General features: G+C 39.2%; 1 protein-coding gene across 1 annotated transcript in view; it reads right to left on the bottom strand.

The window, feature by feature from the left end:
• Window positions 1-203: 203 nt before the first annotated feature.
• Window positions 204-15,285, bottom strand: part of LOC127440626 (uncharacterized) — a 248,609-nt gene continuing 233,527 nt past the window's right edge. Inside the window, exons 10-14 of the mRNA XM_051697339.1 lie at window positions 13,092-13,209; window positions 11,061-11,369; window positions 9,428-9,632; window positions 7,504-7,942; window positions 204-4,836 (exon numbers count right to left, since the gene is read on the bottom strand). Coding sequence (XP_051553299.1) covers window positions 3,874-4,836; window positions 7,504-7,942; window positions 9,428-9,632; window positions 11,061-11,369; window positions 13,092-13,209 — 2,034 coding nt within the window. The 3' untranslated portion in view covers window positions 204-3,873. The remainder of the gene's footprint in view (window positions 4,837-7,503; window positions 7,943-9,427; window positions 9,633-11,060; window positions 11,370-13,091; window positions 13,210-15,285) is intronic.

The raw sequence follows: 15,285 nt of genomic DNA, 5'->3' as shown, positions 1-15,285 counted from the left end.
ACAGCAAATCTACTGACAGGACCCCCCCCCAACAAAAAAAAAAAAAAAATTATAATAAAAAAAAATAATTAAATCCCAGTTTCTGTTTTGTAGCTTAATCACAATTATTCCAGGTACCCCTTGTGGCACAGTAAGTGTATGCTTGGTTGGGAATCACTGTATTACAACACATGTGACTCACACATACACATATTGTACTTGTGTCAAAGGTCAAATTAGTCTGCAGTTTCTTTAAAAAAAGAGCATTCACATCATGTCGCACACACACCACCTCAAAACATACTGTCTTTATTCAAATTTACAAAAAATAAAAGGAAAAATATAACATAATAAATACATTTTATTTAGTACACGCCATTGTGAGATCTCAGTACCAACAGGGCCCACTTAGGGCTGGAACAAATACAGTCCGAAAAGAAGGCAGAAACCAGGATGAATATAGTAACTCCAAACCCAGTTAAATTTTTACCTATTGTACCAAAAAAAAGAAAAAGAAAAAAAAATTATGAAAATGTATGAAAATGGGACAGAGTACATTTTCTTTTTATCGTCCCACAAAAATCTGTTGAAAAAAAAATCCTCAACAGGGATGCAAGTTGTAATTCTGTAATTTGTCACACTTCTTCCCATACAATAAAACTGACATAACATTTCATTTAATCATTTAAGGGCATGCCTTTGATCGAGCATGACATTTGTTGGTTTGATCGGCAGGTATAGGTTTGGATCTTGTGAAGCCCCCTGGTATTGTTTCTCTCTCAACCCGTGCACATAATTGTGAAGTGATAAAGTGGTTCTGGTTTAGTCCAGTCACAGTGACTCAGAGTTCACATGGCCACAAACAGTGTGATTAATCGGGACATCAAGGCAGAGTGTGTGCTCCACCCAGAATGAGGATTAGAAAAAGGATGTTTTACAGTTTTTCACATAGTTTCCACATAGACTTTGCATTCAATTCAATTAAAAAATGGCCAGTTTGGGAAGAGCAACACGTCTATATCATGTATATAAATCCCACATATTGTAAATGGCAGGGTTTAATCTGGTGTCTGTCCAGTCTAGTCCATTGTCTTCCAGTTATATCCAGTTCCATCCAGTCCTGTATTTTAATGTGGCATTGTATACTGGTAATCTTTTCCATCTTTTAATTTTTTTAAAAAATGTTTTTAATTTTTTTTGTTAAAGACCACAGTACTGTTGTCACTTTTCACAATGGCATTCAGTGATATTTACATTTAAACATATAACATCTGTTTTTCTCAAAAAAACAAAAACAAAAAAAAAACAACAACAACATTTGTAATCTATTTTTGAACATCATATATAAAAGTGCACTGTAGCTGAAGCAGGCCGGTCAGCTTTTATAGATCGTCTTGAACTTGAACATTTATTTGTGGGATTTCACCTTATTCAAGGGCTTTTCGACAGGTAATGGTAGTTTACTACTATATCTGTTAGTTTGTGGCTTGTCAGATCTCTCCTCGTATACAGTATGTGTTGCACATTTTTAGCATTTTTATTTTGTGATTTGTGTTTTCTTGAGCAACTTCATATACAATCTGTTCTTGGCAAAATGTGTGAATCTTGAACCCTGACAACGAGACATCCGCATTGAAGAGGCAGAATTTTCAAGCAGGGTATGAAATACAGGGTTTGATGTGTGTTTTCGTCCGTGAAAATGTTTGTATATGTGTAAATGCCAAGAATATTTGTGCGGACAATTATTCAGGACTCGACTGTAATATTCAGTGCTTTCTTTTGGAATGAAATGGACTGAATAATTCAGCGCTCTTGTGAATGTATAAACAATTTCTGTAACAATTTTAATTTCCTACCCCCCTCGCATATTCCTTAACATCTCATCTGTGTTATTCCGCCCTTGTGTCTTACTCCCATGGGGTGGCATTGTCTTGCACACTGCCACAGAATAATAAGTTCAAATCTCTCTCTGTTTTTCTCTCTCTCTTTATTAAATGTGATCTAGAACAGAGATTTTCAAACTTTTGCCAAGGACCCCCACATATGATGACCTCCTTCCTAAATTGGCAACTGTATTTTTTCATTTAAAAAGAAGACTCATTTCACTGTAAAACTAAAAAAACTAAAACAAACACACACACACACACACACACACACACACACACACACACACACACAAAAATGTGGAACTGAGCAAAGCTAAAAAAATCAAGGTAAAATGATGCAGGATGATACTGAGTTCTCAACAACTGTCTTAATAACTGTCCTCAGTAACATTGTTTGTTTAGTCAATTGGAATTTTTTTGTTTACTAAATGCAAAAATTAATGTTGAGAGAACTACTAATTTCTTGTTCAGCCAACTATCAATTCGCAATAGAGAACTTTAATTTTGTCACCATTTTAACCTTCTATATGTTATAAATTACTTTTATATGAAGTTAACTGCAATTTTTTGTCTCTGAAGAAAGGTATACAAATAATATGTACAGCTGTATGTCATAGACACACAATAGACCTCAATCCTTAACACACAAACCTCAATAACGGTGACAATCAACAAACCTCATTAAGTTAGAAGATGAATGCTTAACATCACCACATAACAACTAACTAACAGTGGCAACAAAAAACAAAAATAGCAGCATAAATAAAGTCAGCAAACAGTGAAATATAAGCGTATAACATTTACCGCATAATTTATTCATGTTGCGATGCATGCTGGGAACTCGCAAATCAGAAATTGAAATAGTTCAATATGAATGAGATTGTCCATTCAGACAACTTTGTTATGCAAGTTGGGACAAAATTTGGGGGAATGCTGTTGGTCTAATGTTTTTTTATGTAAATGCAATATAATTCACATTTTGTAGAATCTGTGAATCAAAATAACCTATAAGCTGGATAAAATGAAATTAAATTTTTACTGTATGATAAGTATAATATTACATAAACAATGTTGTTTCTAAAACAAAATAATGTTTTTTTTTTTTTTTTTTTCTTTTTCTTTTTTTGTATCATTGTACTAAAACCAAATCAAATGATTAAAATGTTATCTGAAAATATTAATTTTTTATTAAATGAACAGGGTAACTTTTTCCTACCCAACATTATAACTAGAAGCATATTTAATTTAGTATTTGTAAAATCGCAACATCTTTTCTGAAACAAATGCATGTTACATTGGACAGATAACATTTTTTATTAAAAAATTTTTTTTAACAAAACTATATGCACAATTGGTGTTTGTGTCTAAAGGCCCAGGTATACTTCGTTTTTGCGTGTTCCAGATCGGCTCACGCCTGGTCGACCACGTTGCATTTGTGAGTATACTCTTCTGACCGGGAGCAAATTCGAATGCGTTTGACACATGCCCACTACTTCTTTGTGATAATCTTTTAGTAGAGTCAAAAGCTGGGGCATGCGCCAATGATGCGCACAGATGGAGGCCGCACAGACTGGATTATGCCAAAATTTACGTCATGCATACTGTGCGCAGAGCAATCCACAACGTGGATGTGCGAAGTATACTTTGGCCTTTACATTTTATTTTTTTCTTTCAAACTTTCTGCAGACCTTTAAAACAGTCCTGTGGCTTTAGTTTGAAAACCCCTGATCTAGAAGAGTGAACTTGCACTCGCTTCCCAACACACTTGAGGAACGTTAAATGCTGGCTAAAGAAGCACAGCTCTAAGTGTCTCTGTGCTCACACATCAGCGCTTATTGCTTCAAATTGCATCAATCACTCTCTCCATTGCCTTCCCTCTCTCTCCATGTCCTGTCTTCCCTTATTACCTTTCCACTTCATCTCTCCCTCCTTACCGTTCACTTTCCATTATCCTAACTCCTGTTGCCTTTTAATCATTGTCCCACCCCTCCCTTTCACTCTCGCTTTCTCAGACATTCGCATGCTCCTCGTCTCCAGACTGGTCCTCCTTCTCCCCCCATTCTCTATCCTTGTGCTTTAGGCTTGTCTCCCCATCTCCTTTCTTCTCTCCACCCTCCTTCTCCCTCTCTCTAAAAAGCTGGGCTAATTTCTGGAACTGTGGGCCCCAATCTTCCAGCCCTGCTCCCCACACCTCCTTCTCGGAATCCTTCCCTCCCTCGCTGTCCAGGGAGCTAAGGGACCCAGCACGTGACCCAGTGCCCTCAAGCCCGTACACCTGCACTGAATCGTAAGGAGGCTGCGAGGGGTCAAACGTCACCTGTGCCAGGCGCAGACGCAGGAACTCACCAACCCTCAGGGCCAGGGAGTGTGCCCCTCCTACGGGGCCCCCCCTTCCTGATGTGTCAGGCACTGAGGGCCAGGCTCCGCCATAACCCAGGATGCCCCTAAAAGCCCCCCGGCCCTGCCCGGGGTATGGAAGCAGCTGGGGAGTCATATCTCTCCTGCCTAGTGGGTACCCTGTTAAACCCACCCGTTCAAGCCAGTCTCCCATGAACCCTCCACTCTCTGGATATCCCATCCCAGCACAGGTACTCCCACTCAACGGAATGCTCCCCTCTCTCTCGGGCCTCCCCACCACAAAACCACTCCCCATCTCCAACCCTCCCCGACCCAGAGTCCCTGGGTAGTCTCTCTGCGGCTCCCCCTGCAGGATAGTGGCATAATTGCCGCTGACAGATTGCATCTGGACCTCCGCACTGCCGTTAACATTATTCACCACCCCGGCGTGGTTGGACTCTGCAGGGCCAGTACTGCTTCGGTTCAGGGAAAGACTGTCCCGAGAAGAGTGCCGCCCTGCTCTGGGAAGTGTGGCGGTGTCACACACCCACCCACCAGTGGGACCCGACCCAGCAACCGAGCCGGAACGGGTCAACACCAACTCTCGTTCACGTGGGGCCGTTTCCGACTGGACCTGTAGGCAACGGGGAGGAGCAGGAGGGTTAGAGCGGGAGGTAAGGATGAGTTTATTCTTCTGTTATTCAAAAGAGGGACGTGAGAGAGGATTAAGAAAGGGGAGGTATTTGAAGGAGAAAAAGCAAAGAGATAATTCAGACACAATGAACAGGTGAAAAAACAGTAAAAGTGATAAAGATGAAGGAAGTAGTGTAGAGGAAGTTATAAAATCAGGTATAAAAACAGAAGAGACAGAAAAAGAGACAGAGCTGATGAGATGAAACAGGTTAACTGAGCTCTAAAAAGAGCTAACACTGCACTGTAAGATGAGGATGAGAAGGGAGAGACAGCGAGAGACAAAACATGAAAACACACCTTCATCAGCAACCTGTTCAGCATCTCTATAAGTGTTCCAAATAATAATAAAAAAAAAAAACAGAGATGGACTGGGACTGGGATAGCCCAATGCCAGCCCCTCACAACCCATATGTAGGGTACAACAGAGCTAAAGCCACCCCGTAACCTTGTGCAACCCCATGTACACATGCGCGGACATTGTATTTTGGCTTCGCTATTCACAACGCATAATTTAAATTTATTTAACCGACTGATCTCAGTTCAGAAGATTCTGTGCAATCAGTAAAGGGTTAAACTTTCGAAAGACGTAGTGGTGCAGAACACAGCGGAGTTTGTCATTGGGGAAAACGCCAACAAAACTACGTCTGGTAAGAAACCTAATTAAGTTTTTACATTGAAACCTGTTTGAGTCAAAAGACTAGAGTCTTAAGTTTCATCCGATATGCCATTTTTAAAATTTGAGCAATTTATCGCGAAATGCCACGCTTCTTAACACAGTGTACACTAATGTGTACTTTGGCACATTTTTTCATTAGAAAACCTATATTTACTGTGCATTATCACAATGAGAATCAATGGGTTCATCCAAAAGCTGAAAAAGGTTGCTTTCATAGGCTTTGTATGGAGTTAGGGTGAAAATAAGGTGCATTTCAAACTGTTCTGAGACCAGTGCAGAAGGACAGCACACTGGAAATTAAGTCATTCACTAAACAACAAGGGGACATCATATAGCTTTCTATGCAGCTAAATGCATTCATTCCTAAAATCTGACCAAAAGTTCAGTTTCAGGCTGCAGATGATGTTTGCACCACTCAACTTGTTTGGCAGATGGGACAATTGTAATCAGTACATTTTAGAATGTATAATTGTATTTTAAGATGGTTGGCAGTGATTGGATAATGCGGGTCATTAATTTTAATCAGAATTATTTATGCTTATTTCTGATGTAATGTCTGTAATGTCCCAAAACATGAATAACCAACACTTCTGGAAACAAAATAAACAATTTGATAAAAGAAATCTGACTTTCTATAGCTTGGTATTATTTAACATTTTGTGACTTAGTCCTGCTGTCTACATATGTGGATATCAAGTTTTAGGAAAACTATTTGCTCTAGCTTTTTTTTAATTTATTTTGCATTTTATTTTTATGTTTATTAGGTGCTACTAGTTACAATCAAAAAAGAAAATGGAAAATGGACAGCAGTTACGCTCGGGTCTCAGGAGGTTAAAAAAACAAACTTCTGGTCGCAAGTTTCAATTTCTTTTCATTTAACTGATGGAGGAACATAATTTGTGTGAAAAGAAATAATAATGGGAGGATGTTTTTAGCCCTCACTTGGTTAAAAAGTTATACGGATATACTGTAGTGTAGATAAAGCAAGATGTTTTTTTGAGTAAGAAATTAAGACAATGTTTATTCAAAATAACCACTTCAGAAAAGGATGCACCAATCCTTGTTAATTGCAGTCACATTTGGCATTTCATAACTTCTCCAGTATTTTATAATCTCCATTGTGGTTGGATCAGTTTTAAAATTCTTCAAAAATCTATTCCCCCACTTACGAAAAGCAATGTGTTTTATCTTTTCACTTGTTGGACAGTTATTGAAAAACTTTGATTGAATCATCTTGAACAGAACTGAAGTATTGTTTCTAGAAATAAATGTGACAATTTCACGGAATCTCACTGGCTACATACATTTTAAAAGTTATTAAATATTACATCAAATTACTCCAAAATCAACCGTTAGACATTGCACATGATAACCTCATGGATCAGGAATATTTAGCAGGGCATATTGACAAACTTGTGTTTGGGGAACTGCTGTTTTTATATATATATTTCTTTATTTATTTTTTGCTATTTAGTGTTTTGGGAGAAACTAAAATCAAAAGTACCTTTTACTCCGGGGGGCCTTTAACCTTGTTGTACCATATAACATATGCATACCAATTGCCTTATATCTATTTAATGTACTGTCTTGAATAGCTGTTTTTATGTTGAAAATATATAAATACACAATATGTAGTTGTAATGGCTGCTCTACAAAACTTTGCCTTTGTACTGCATGCTAAATCGCCTGTGAATTCTAGGAACTTCACTTTCCTCCCTGTATATCTATGAATTTATATTTTTTATAAACTTGGTCCACAAGTCAACCAGCCCACTGGAAAAACTCTCAGTGCTCCCTACGGCCAATCCATCCCTGCCTGCCACTGAAAAAGATATACACAATACTCTAACTCTCTAATTAACAAACACTTTACTACAATAACAACAAAAAGAGATCTTGAACAGCAAGAAAGAGCAAAGCATGTTGTTTTACCCAGTCCAGATCCTGGCTGTGATTCTGACTCTGCTGAGCATCATTTCTTGAATCCTCCTTTGAGTCATTTTTGCTTGGTGTTCCTCCGTCTGATGTGGTTGCTCTGTCTTGAGATATTGTCCCTTCTTTAGAGCTGTGACCGGCCTCTGCTGGCCCCACATATTTGGCCCCGGGCTCCAGAGGCCCCACCATGGCTGCCTTGTTCTGAATGACAAGTGAGTGATCCGGTTGACTCCCAGGAAAGCGGTAAGCTAGCTCGGATAAGCCAGGCTCGTAAGGCCCCTGTGAGCGACGTAGCACTGGGAGGGTGTTGCTGCTGTAGCATAGCCTCCCATAAAGAGGGTCCCCTTGACTTGTGTTCTGCCCGGGGTCCAGCACTCCAGCCTGAGCCCAGCTGTTATATGTACGAGCCTTGTCCTGATTGTGTTGCGAATAACGTCTGGGGGAACCGAGAACATAACATGAACTGAAGCCCTATGCATCCTGCCATTAGTTTACAAACGTTAAAGGAATAATTAATAAACTTATTTACTCACTCTAATGCCATTCAAAACCTGCTATTTATAAGAATGTCCAGGCTGCTCTTTTCCATAAAACAAAAGTAAATAGGAACTGGGGTTGTAAAGCTCCAAAAGAGATAAGAAAGCAAAAGAAAAGTAGTTGATATGACTTGTGTGCTATATTCCAAGTCTTCTGAAGACATACAAAAGCTTTGTGTGAGAAAAAGACTGAAGGTATTATTTGCTAATAATATTCCCTCCGCAATAGAGTTTGATTGCTTGCCCTAGTTACCATTAACTTTCATTGTATGTATTCTGTTAAACACATCTTTTTGTGCTCCATGAAAAGATAGGAATACATATGGGTTTGGGATGACATGAGCACAAGCAAATGATGACAGAATTGTAATTTTTTGGGTTAACTGATCCTTTAAGTGTATATAAAAAGCACTGCAAAAAAGGTTCTTAATTTCCTACAAATTTTTTTTTTTTTTATTGTGTAAAAAAAACAGATAAAGAATAGATATAAGAATAGTGAGATAAAGAATAGCAAAGACAATTATTTTTGCACTGTATTAATGTGCCTTTGTAGAGTAAGATTGAAGATACAGTAAATAGCAAATATAGTCTACCCTCACTGAGCACTTTATTAGGTACACTTGTACATCTACTTATTCATGCAATTATCTAATCAGCCAATCATGTGGCAGCAGTGCAAAGCATAAAATCATGCAGATACGGTTCAGAAGCTTCAGTTAATGTTCACATCAACCATCAGAATCGGGGGAAAAAATATGATCTCAGCGATTTCGACCGTGGCATGATTGTTGGTGCCAGATAGGCTGGTTTGAGTACTTCTGTAAGTGCTGGTCTCCTGGGATTTTCACACACAGCAGTCTCTAGAGTTTACTCAGAATGGTGCCAAAAAAGAAAAAGAAAAAAAAAAACATCCAGTGAGCGGCAGGAAACGCCTTGTTGGTGAGAGAGGTCAACAGAGAATGGACAGACTGGTTCGAGCTGACAGAAAAGCTACGGTAACTCAGATAACCCCTATGTACAATTGTAGTGAGCAGAACAGCATCTCAGAATGTACAACATGTCGAACCTTGAGGCAGATGGGCTAAAACAACAGAAGACCACTGTTGTTGTATTTTACAGTACTGTTCTACATTTACCTACTAAATAATTACAACAACTACAGTAATAAGTAGGTACTAACCCTAAACCTAACACCAACCCTAACCTTAACCCATACTAAGTACATGTAGTTACCTAATATTACTCAGTACTTTCGTGGGTAAGTACACTGTAAGTATACTGAAAGTACACATACTGTAAAATAAAGTGCAACCGTGCTCCTAATAAAGTGCTCAGTGAGTGTACTGTACTTCCCCACAATGAGTGTGCAAATGAGCCATACTCACATGTTCCTGCTGTCCAGTGTGCGGTACCCCCTGCGTGTATTGTGAGGAGCACTCTGCAGTGCTGTGATGTCAAACGCGGCCGTGTCGGCCTCGCCCCCTCCTTCATCATCATATGTGATGATGTTTTCTCTTACATCATCATCCTCTAATGGAGAGAGAGAGTCCCTTTTCTGCCTGCGCAGGGAGAGTGACAAAGCACTGACAGCTAGAGAGAGAAGGAGAGAGTGAGAGATAAATTTGTATTATTATTTCAATGATAATAACCACCACCACCACCACAACAACAACAGTTATAATTAATACAATTATTTATTTATTTGTTTATTTGTGGAGACCTGAAATCACCAACATTGTGGGGGCCAGTTTAAAAAACATACTAAATAATGTCGCAATAAAAATATGAAAATGCAAAATGGCTTTTGAGATGGTTAAGTTTAGGGTAGGAGTAAGGTTAGGGTATAGAAAATATCATTAGCTAAGTATAAAAACAATAGACGTCAATGGACAATTGGACTATGGAAAATCATGAGAAGAAAAAGGAAGTGCGGGGGAAAAGAAAACACAGAGGGGAATGGAGAGACAAAGAGTGAGTGTTCTGTGTTGCCATTTATAAATAAGGGAGGACTTGTGTGCTTTTGCTGGATGACAAATTTGTGCAATAAATTGCAGGGTGCTACAGAAAGACAGATACTCAATAGACACATTTGAAAAGCTGGCAATCTAACACTTACACAGATTTATGGCTAGCGTCACAAATTAACTTATTTATTTTTTTATTAAGGGACAGTATTGTCACCTGGAATAGATTTTCAGGAGCTTTATAACCCTTATGTTTTTCTCAAAGCAAATCACACCATGTCCTTCATTTATCTTAAACAGTTGTGAGATACTCTTAAATAAAATTGATTTATTGAATTGAAATAAATTCTCAATTCAAACTAATTTGGCTGTTACCTTTAACTTTAAATCAAATACAGTGGGTGTAAATAAAGCACAATATATCACAACACAATAAACTCTTTGCTACAGTTAAAATAATTAGTTGGATTGCATGTTAGATTATAAATCTCTTATCTGCCTGTCATGTCTGTTGCAGATTTTGATTTAGATTTATATTAGCTACATTTCCAACAACACTCAACAATGGTCTGAGATAGTGAAAACATGTAACTGACAGCTACACTACAGTGAAAAGGCAAAATATACAGTAGTAATTACACATTTTGTTCAAACTGAGTTATGACCAAAAGCTAGTCTCTTTAGACTATGATCTGCCCTGCAACAAACAGGTTTGCATTAACTATTGCGCTTCAGATTCATGTAATGTACATATCTAATCAGTGCGTTACCATTTGATTATATATGTAAGCCATTTTTGTTTTATTTAATATTTTGCAATAGTTACTACATTTTGCCTTTGCAGGGCAATACATGTCATTGTCTGCAGAGGCACTAAACCCATAACTACATGGGACTAGAATGGAATATCATAAAATATATCAAATGGGAGGAATTCAGAACATTTTATGTATAGGAAGCATTTTTACCAATTCCGGTTGCATTTTTGCACCAAAGCCTCACATAAGGGTCACATAATCACAGATATGCCATTAGGAAGCCAAATGGATCTTACCCAACAGAGTGGCCACACAGGCTAAAATAGCCAGCAGGGCGGCAGTGCTGAGTCCAGGTGAGGGCAGAGAAGAGTGCTGGGGCAAACAGACCGTCTCTCTGTCCCACTCTGCCTCACTTTGTTTCTCTTTCTCTCCAGCCCGGGCTCCCCCTTTCAGACAGGGACACACAGATACAGTGACCGTTCCTGTGCTGGTCAAACCTGAGGTCCCGTCCCTCAGGACCAGAGGGACGTAAAGAGTGAGGGAGGATGAAGCAGAACGAGACAGGGTCTGCAGAGGTGATGCCAGCACCAAACTAGCAGTGGGGCCTAGAAAGAGAGACAGACCATTAAGCAATATCACACGAGTGCTGTTAAACTAAATTCAATATCAGCATGCCTGTGATTAAGCTGTTGTTTATAAACAGGATGTTGAGCAACTTACATTTTCAATACAAGATGACCAGTTATTTAGTCTATTTTTTCAACAACAAAAAAAAAAAAAACCTTGTGCGGCCTCGTGCCTAAGGCCGATATTACTCTATATTAAACAAGAAGTTAATATCGAGTAACTAATATTTTAGATTCAATTTGGTAATTTATTTTGTCTATTTTTGCTCTGCTAACAAAATTAGTTCCAAAGGCTACATCCACACCAGGGTCAGATTGGCCCATCGGGAAAGTCAGACTTTACCTGTTGGGTCTGTGGGCAAGAGGGTTGCTACAAGGCCGATGCACATTATGATATAAAAATTAATAAATTAATAAAAATTAAAATAGCTAATTAAACTAATGAATCCCCTTGACAATATATTAATTTTGGGGGAAAAAAAATTGTTCCCATAATGTCTCACGTGACAAGCTGTGTCATCATTTAAAGATGTTAGATTGAAGAAAAAGCAAGGGGTGTTCACACCAAACACGTTGGCCTACCTGCACTAAAAAAAAGCTAGATGCACTGCCACGAACAGAGCAGAAGCAGGTGTGTCGAGACACCTTTTTAAAAGTTTTTTTTTTACTTTTAACAGCTTTTTTAACAGTTGAAGTTCTTTTCAACTTGACACACTGCCTAAAAATCACAGTGCTCCTGCACAAGACAGAAAAACAGTGAAATGTGGAACAATGGTCAAGGACGTCCATCTAGAGAATATTCACAGAGGAAAACAATTGGAAAACAGCATGGACGGATGCAAACATGCAACAGCCCCGAAATGTGGCGCGGAAAAAAAAATGTCTCAAGGAATTAAAATTGGCAGCTAGATATGGCAAAATGTACAATGTCATTGGGCTTGCCTACAAGTTCCTAACTCAGCCAGTTAACTTAGTGGCATGTGAGAGGAGTTTTTGGACTCTTCAGTTCTTAAAAACAGACTTGATCAACCGGCTCACAAAGAGTAATCTCCTACGACGACTATCGACAACTTAAAGGTAAGACAGATTTTTCAAGTTCAAGCCTCGCATCAAAAGTGGAATGGTGTTTTCCTCCACCAAAAACTGTGACTTTTGAAAACACTCTCTAGTACTGTTGATATTGACTCTCTACAGTACTATAAATTGATTTTATTAGGACGTGACCTAAGTCAATGCAGGATCCCAATGTTATACAAAAAATCAGCACTCTTCGAACGTTCCTTGTCCGATCATATTAGAGACCCAAAACTTACTGTTGTAAGAATAATAGCAGGGAAATGGAGAGAAAGAGTCAGAAAAAGAGGGCTTTTAGATCAAATTGAGCTCGATGGAACTTTAATTTAACTGAACTCAATCGAGTGCAGTTTAATTCCATTGCTCCTGGTATAATGTTTGTACAGCCCAGTGAGCCCGAATGCACAGGAATGCCAGAGCACATTTTGTCTCTATGCTCCAGGAGAAGAAAGATGTGCCAGAGAAGCAAAAGCAAACAATGAGGGAAACAAAGAAGCAGGGCACAAAGCAGCAACACAATACAGTCCCAGACACAGACTAACGGATCAAGACAGGGGCTGATGCACAGGGGTGGATGGGAGAAACAAATTGAGGCAGAGAAAAAGAGTGAACGAGGAGACTGCATACCTCCACTCTCCCTGACGCTAAAGTTGAGGGCAGCGACGGAGTCCGGAGGGATGTTAAAATGGACGGCGCTGTCATTTCCGCCCTCATCTCTATCAATCGCCCGCAACACCTGCACCACCTGAGAAAATGAGATAGGAGGAAGATGGAGAGAGAGAGAAGAAAATAAGGGTCATGGCCAAAAGGGAGGGAGGTGAGAAAGAAGAAGAGAATAATGGACAGAGAGGGGAGAAAGAGAGGAAGAATTTGTTTTATAAACCTGATCCACATTTTAATCTCAGATATCAAAATTAACCTCAGCAGCACCTTTGGTAAAGAGGTGATGGGAGACTGATTAGCACACACTGTGCAGTCAAACAATAATTAAATTTGACTCGAGCAGCGAACCTTGTGGAACACCTAAACATAGACACAGCTTAAGCATGTGCTCTACAAATGAGGCACTGACTCCAGAGATCCACTTAAACTAGAAATAATCACTCAACGGTCCTCTTTCTGCTACGCTGCCCCCTCTCTCAGGGAGAAACTTAAAACAAAAGTGAGCTGTGAGATGGAGATCAGATGTGTGGGTTAGGAATTGTGCTGAGGCACAAAAAAGGCTTTTTTCTGTGATTTCAGTGCTGCACGGAGATTAAGAATGTCAAGTCACATTAGTAGTTCGCTAAATTTGAAGGTCGCCAAACTTTTCTGCCCATTAAGAAAAACTTGCAGTAGGAAGTTATGCAAGCTTCCAGTAAAACAAGTAATAATAAGTAGCCACTTAGTAGTCGTGACTTACAGTACACTTACTATAGTAGGGTGACCATACGTCCTCTTTTTCCCGGACATGTCCTCTTTTTCTGACCTTAAAAAGGCGTCCGGCCGGGATTTCTAAATTTGCAAAAATGTCCGGGATTTGGCTTTAGCTGCATTATGATGTGCATCTGGTCTAATACTTCATTGTGTGTGCGTGCATATTTGCATTGCTTTAACCCCTCTTTGTAAGTCCCACCTTCTCGCACACCAATTGGTCGATTATAAGAGGCCTGCAGCAACTATTGGCTAAATTCCTGCCTGTCAATCTCTCCGTGAACACGCAAAGCGCTGTTGTGTTCAGCATCAAACAGTTGCTTGACAGTATCAGCAAATGATAGCTGAGTGGAAACAATGCCAAAACGAAAGTGCACATTTTCAGAAGATTTGCACCAAAAAATTCCCATGTTTTCATCCAGGTCGAGATCTGTGGGAAGCAGAATGTATGACATGTAAAGCTGGCACTTATGTGTCAGTTGCTAGTGAAGGTGCAAGTGATTTAGAAGCACACATTAGCTCTGCGAAGCATAAAGGGTCAGCAAAAGGTGAAAGTTCATCAGGTAAATTAACAGACTACTTTTTGCGACCAGGTAAAATTGTTATCACATTGCTTCATTTTCCATGGCCATTCAAAATAATAGTAATAGTAAATGAAGGTACACTCATGGCATCAAATATTTTATTTTAGTACATGGACATTCAAAAGAATGTTGGAAATGTGTCCTCTTTTTGGAAAACCAGAATATGGTCACCCTAACTATAGGGACAATCCCCCTGGAACAACCTGTGGTTGTCCCTGGATCTTTTGTTGGTCCTGGAACAACATTCCAGCCAAACAAACATAGTCCTTGCCTTAATCTTGCCTATTAACTTCCTACTAAAATCAGAGGGAAACGATAGGTTGATAAGAACTTGGTTTAGGCTCCAACCTGCCGATTTTTCTTTAGCTTAAATCGGTACACGTTGACAGAATTTTAAAACACTGCCTCCAGAGGCTAAAGCGGTAAGTGTTTCAGAGCATATAAACATCAGTTTATATCCAGGAGAGGTCACCAGAAGCCAGTTGTAAACAGAATTTTTTCAGCTGAACAGGGTGTAAAACAGTGAAGAGAAATACATATTTTATTTAATCTACACCCCCAACCAAAACCCAAATCTAACCTTAACCATTAGTAGAGACAAAATGCAATGTTAGGGATAAAAATGCAACCTCCTTATCACGCTTGTGAATGTTTATACAAACGTGATTACTTCCTCTTTTGAATGTGGATTGAACTGTGGTCTCCAATGCAACTGAAGCAACGCTCTACCAGTTGTGCCACAAGGAAAAGTCATTGTTGTTGAGCCATTCCAGATATGCACATGGGAGATAGGGCATGTCAGTGTGTCGGCATACTGTTGCCGA

The sequence above is a fragment of the Myxocyprinus asiaticus genome, chromosome 5 (genome assembly GCF_019703515.2).
Source record: "Myxocyprinus asiaticus isolate MX2 ecotype Aquarium Trade chromosome 5, UBuf_Myxa_2, whole genome shotgun sequence".
Taxonomy (NCBI): domain Eukaryota; kingdom Metazoa; phylum Chordata; class Actinopteri; order Cypriniformes; family Catostomidae; genus Myxocyprinus; species Myxocyprinus asiaticus.
This window is presented reverse-complemented; position numbering and strand designations above follow the sequence as displayed.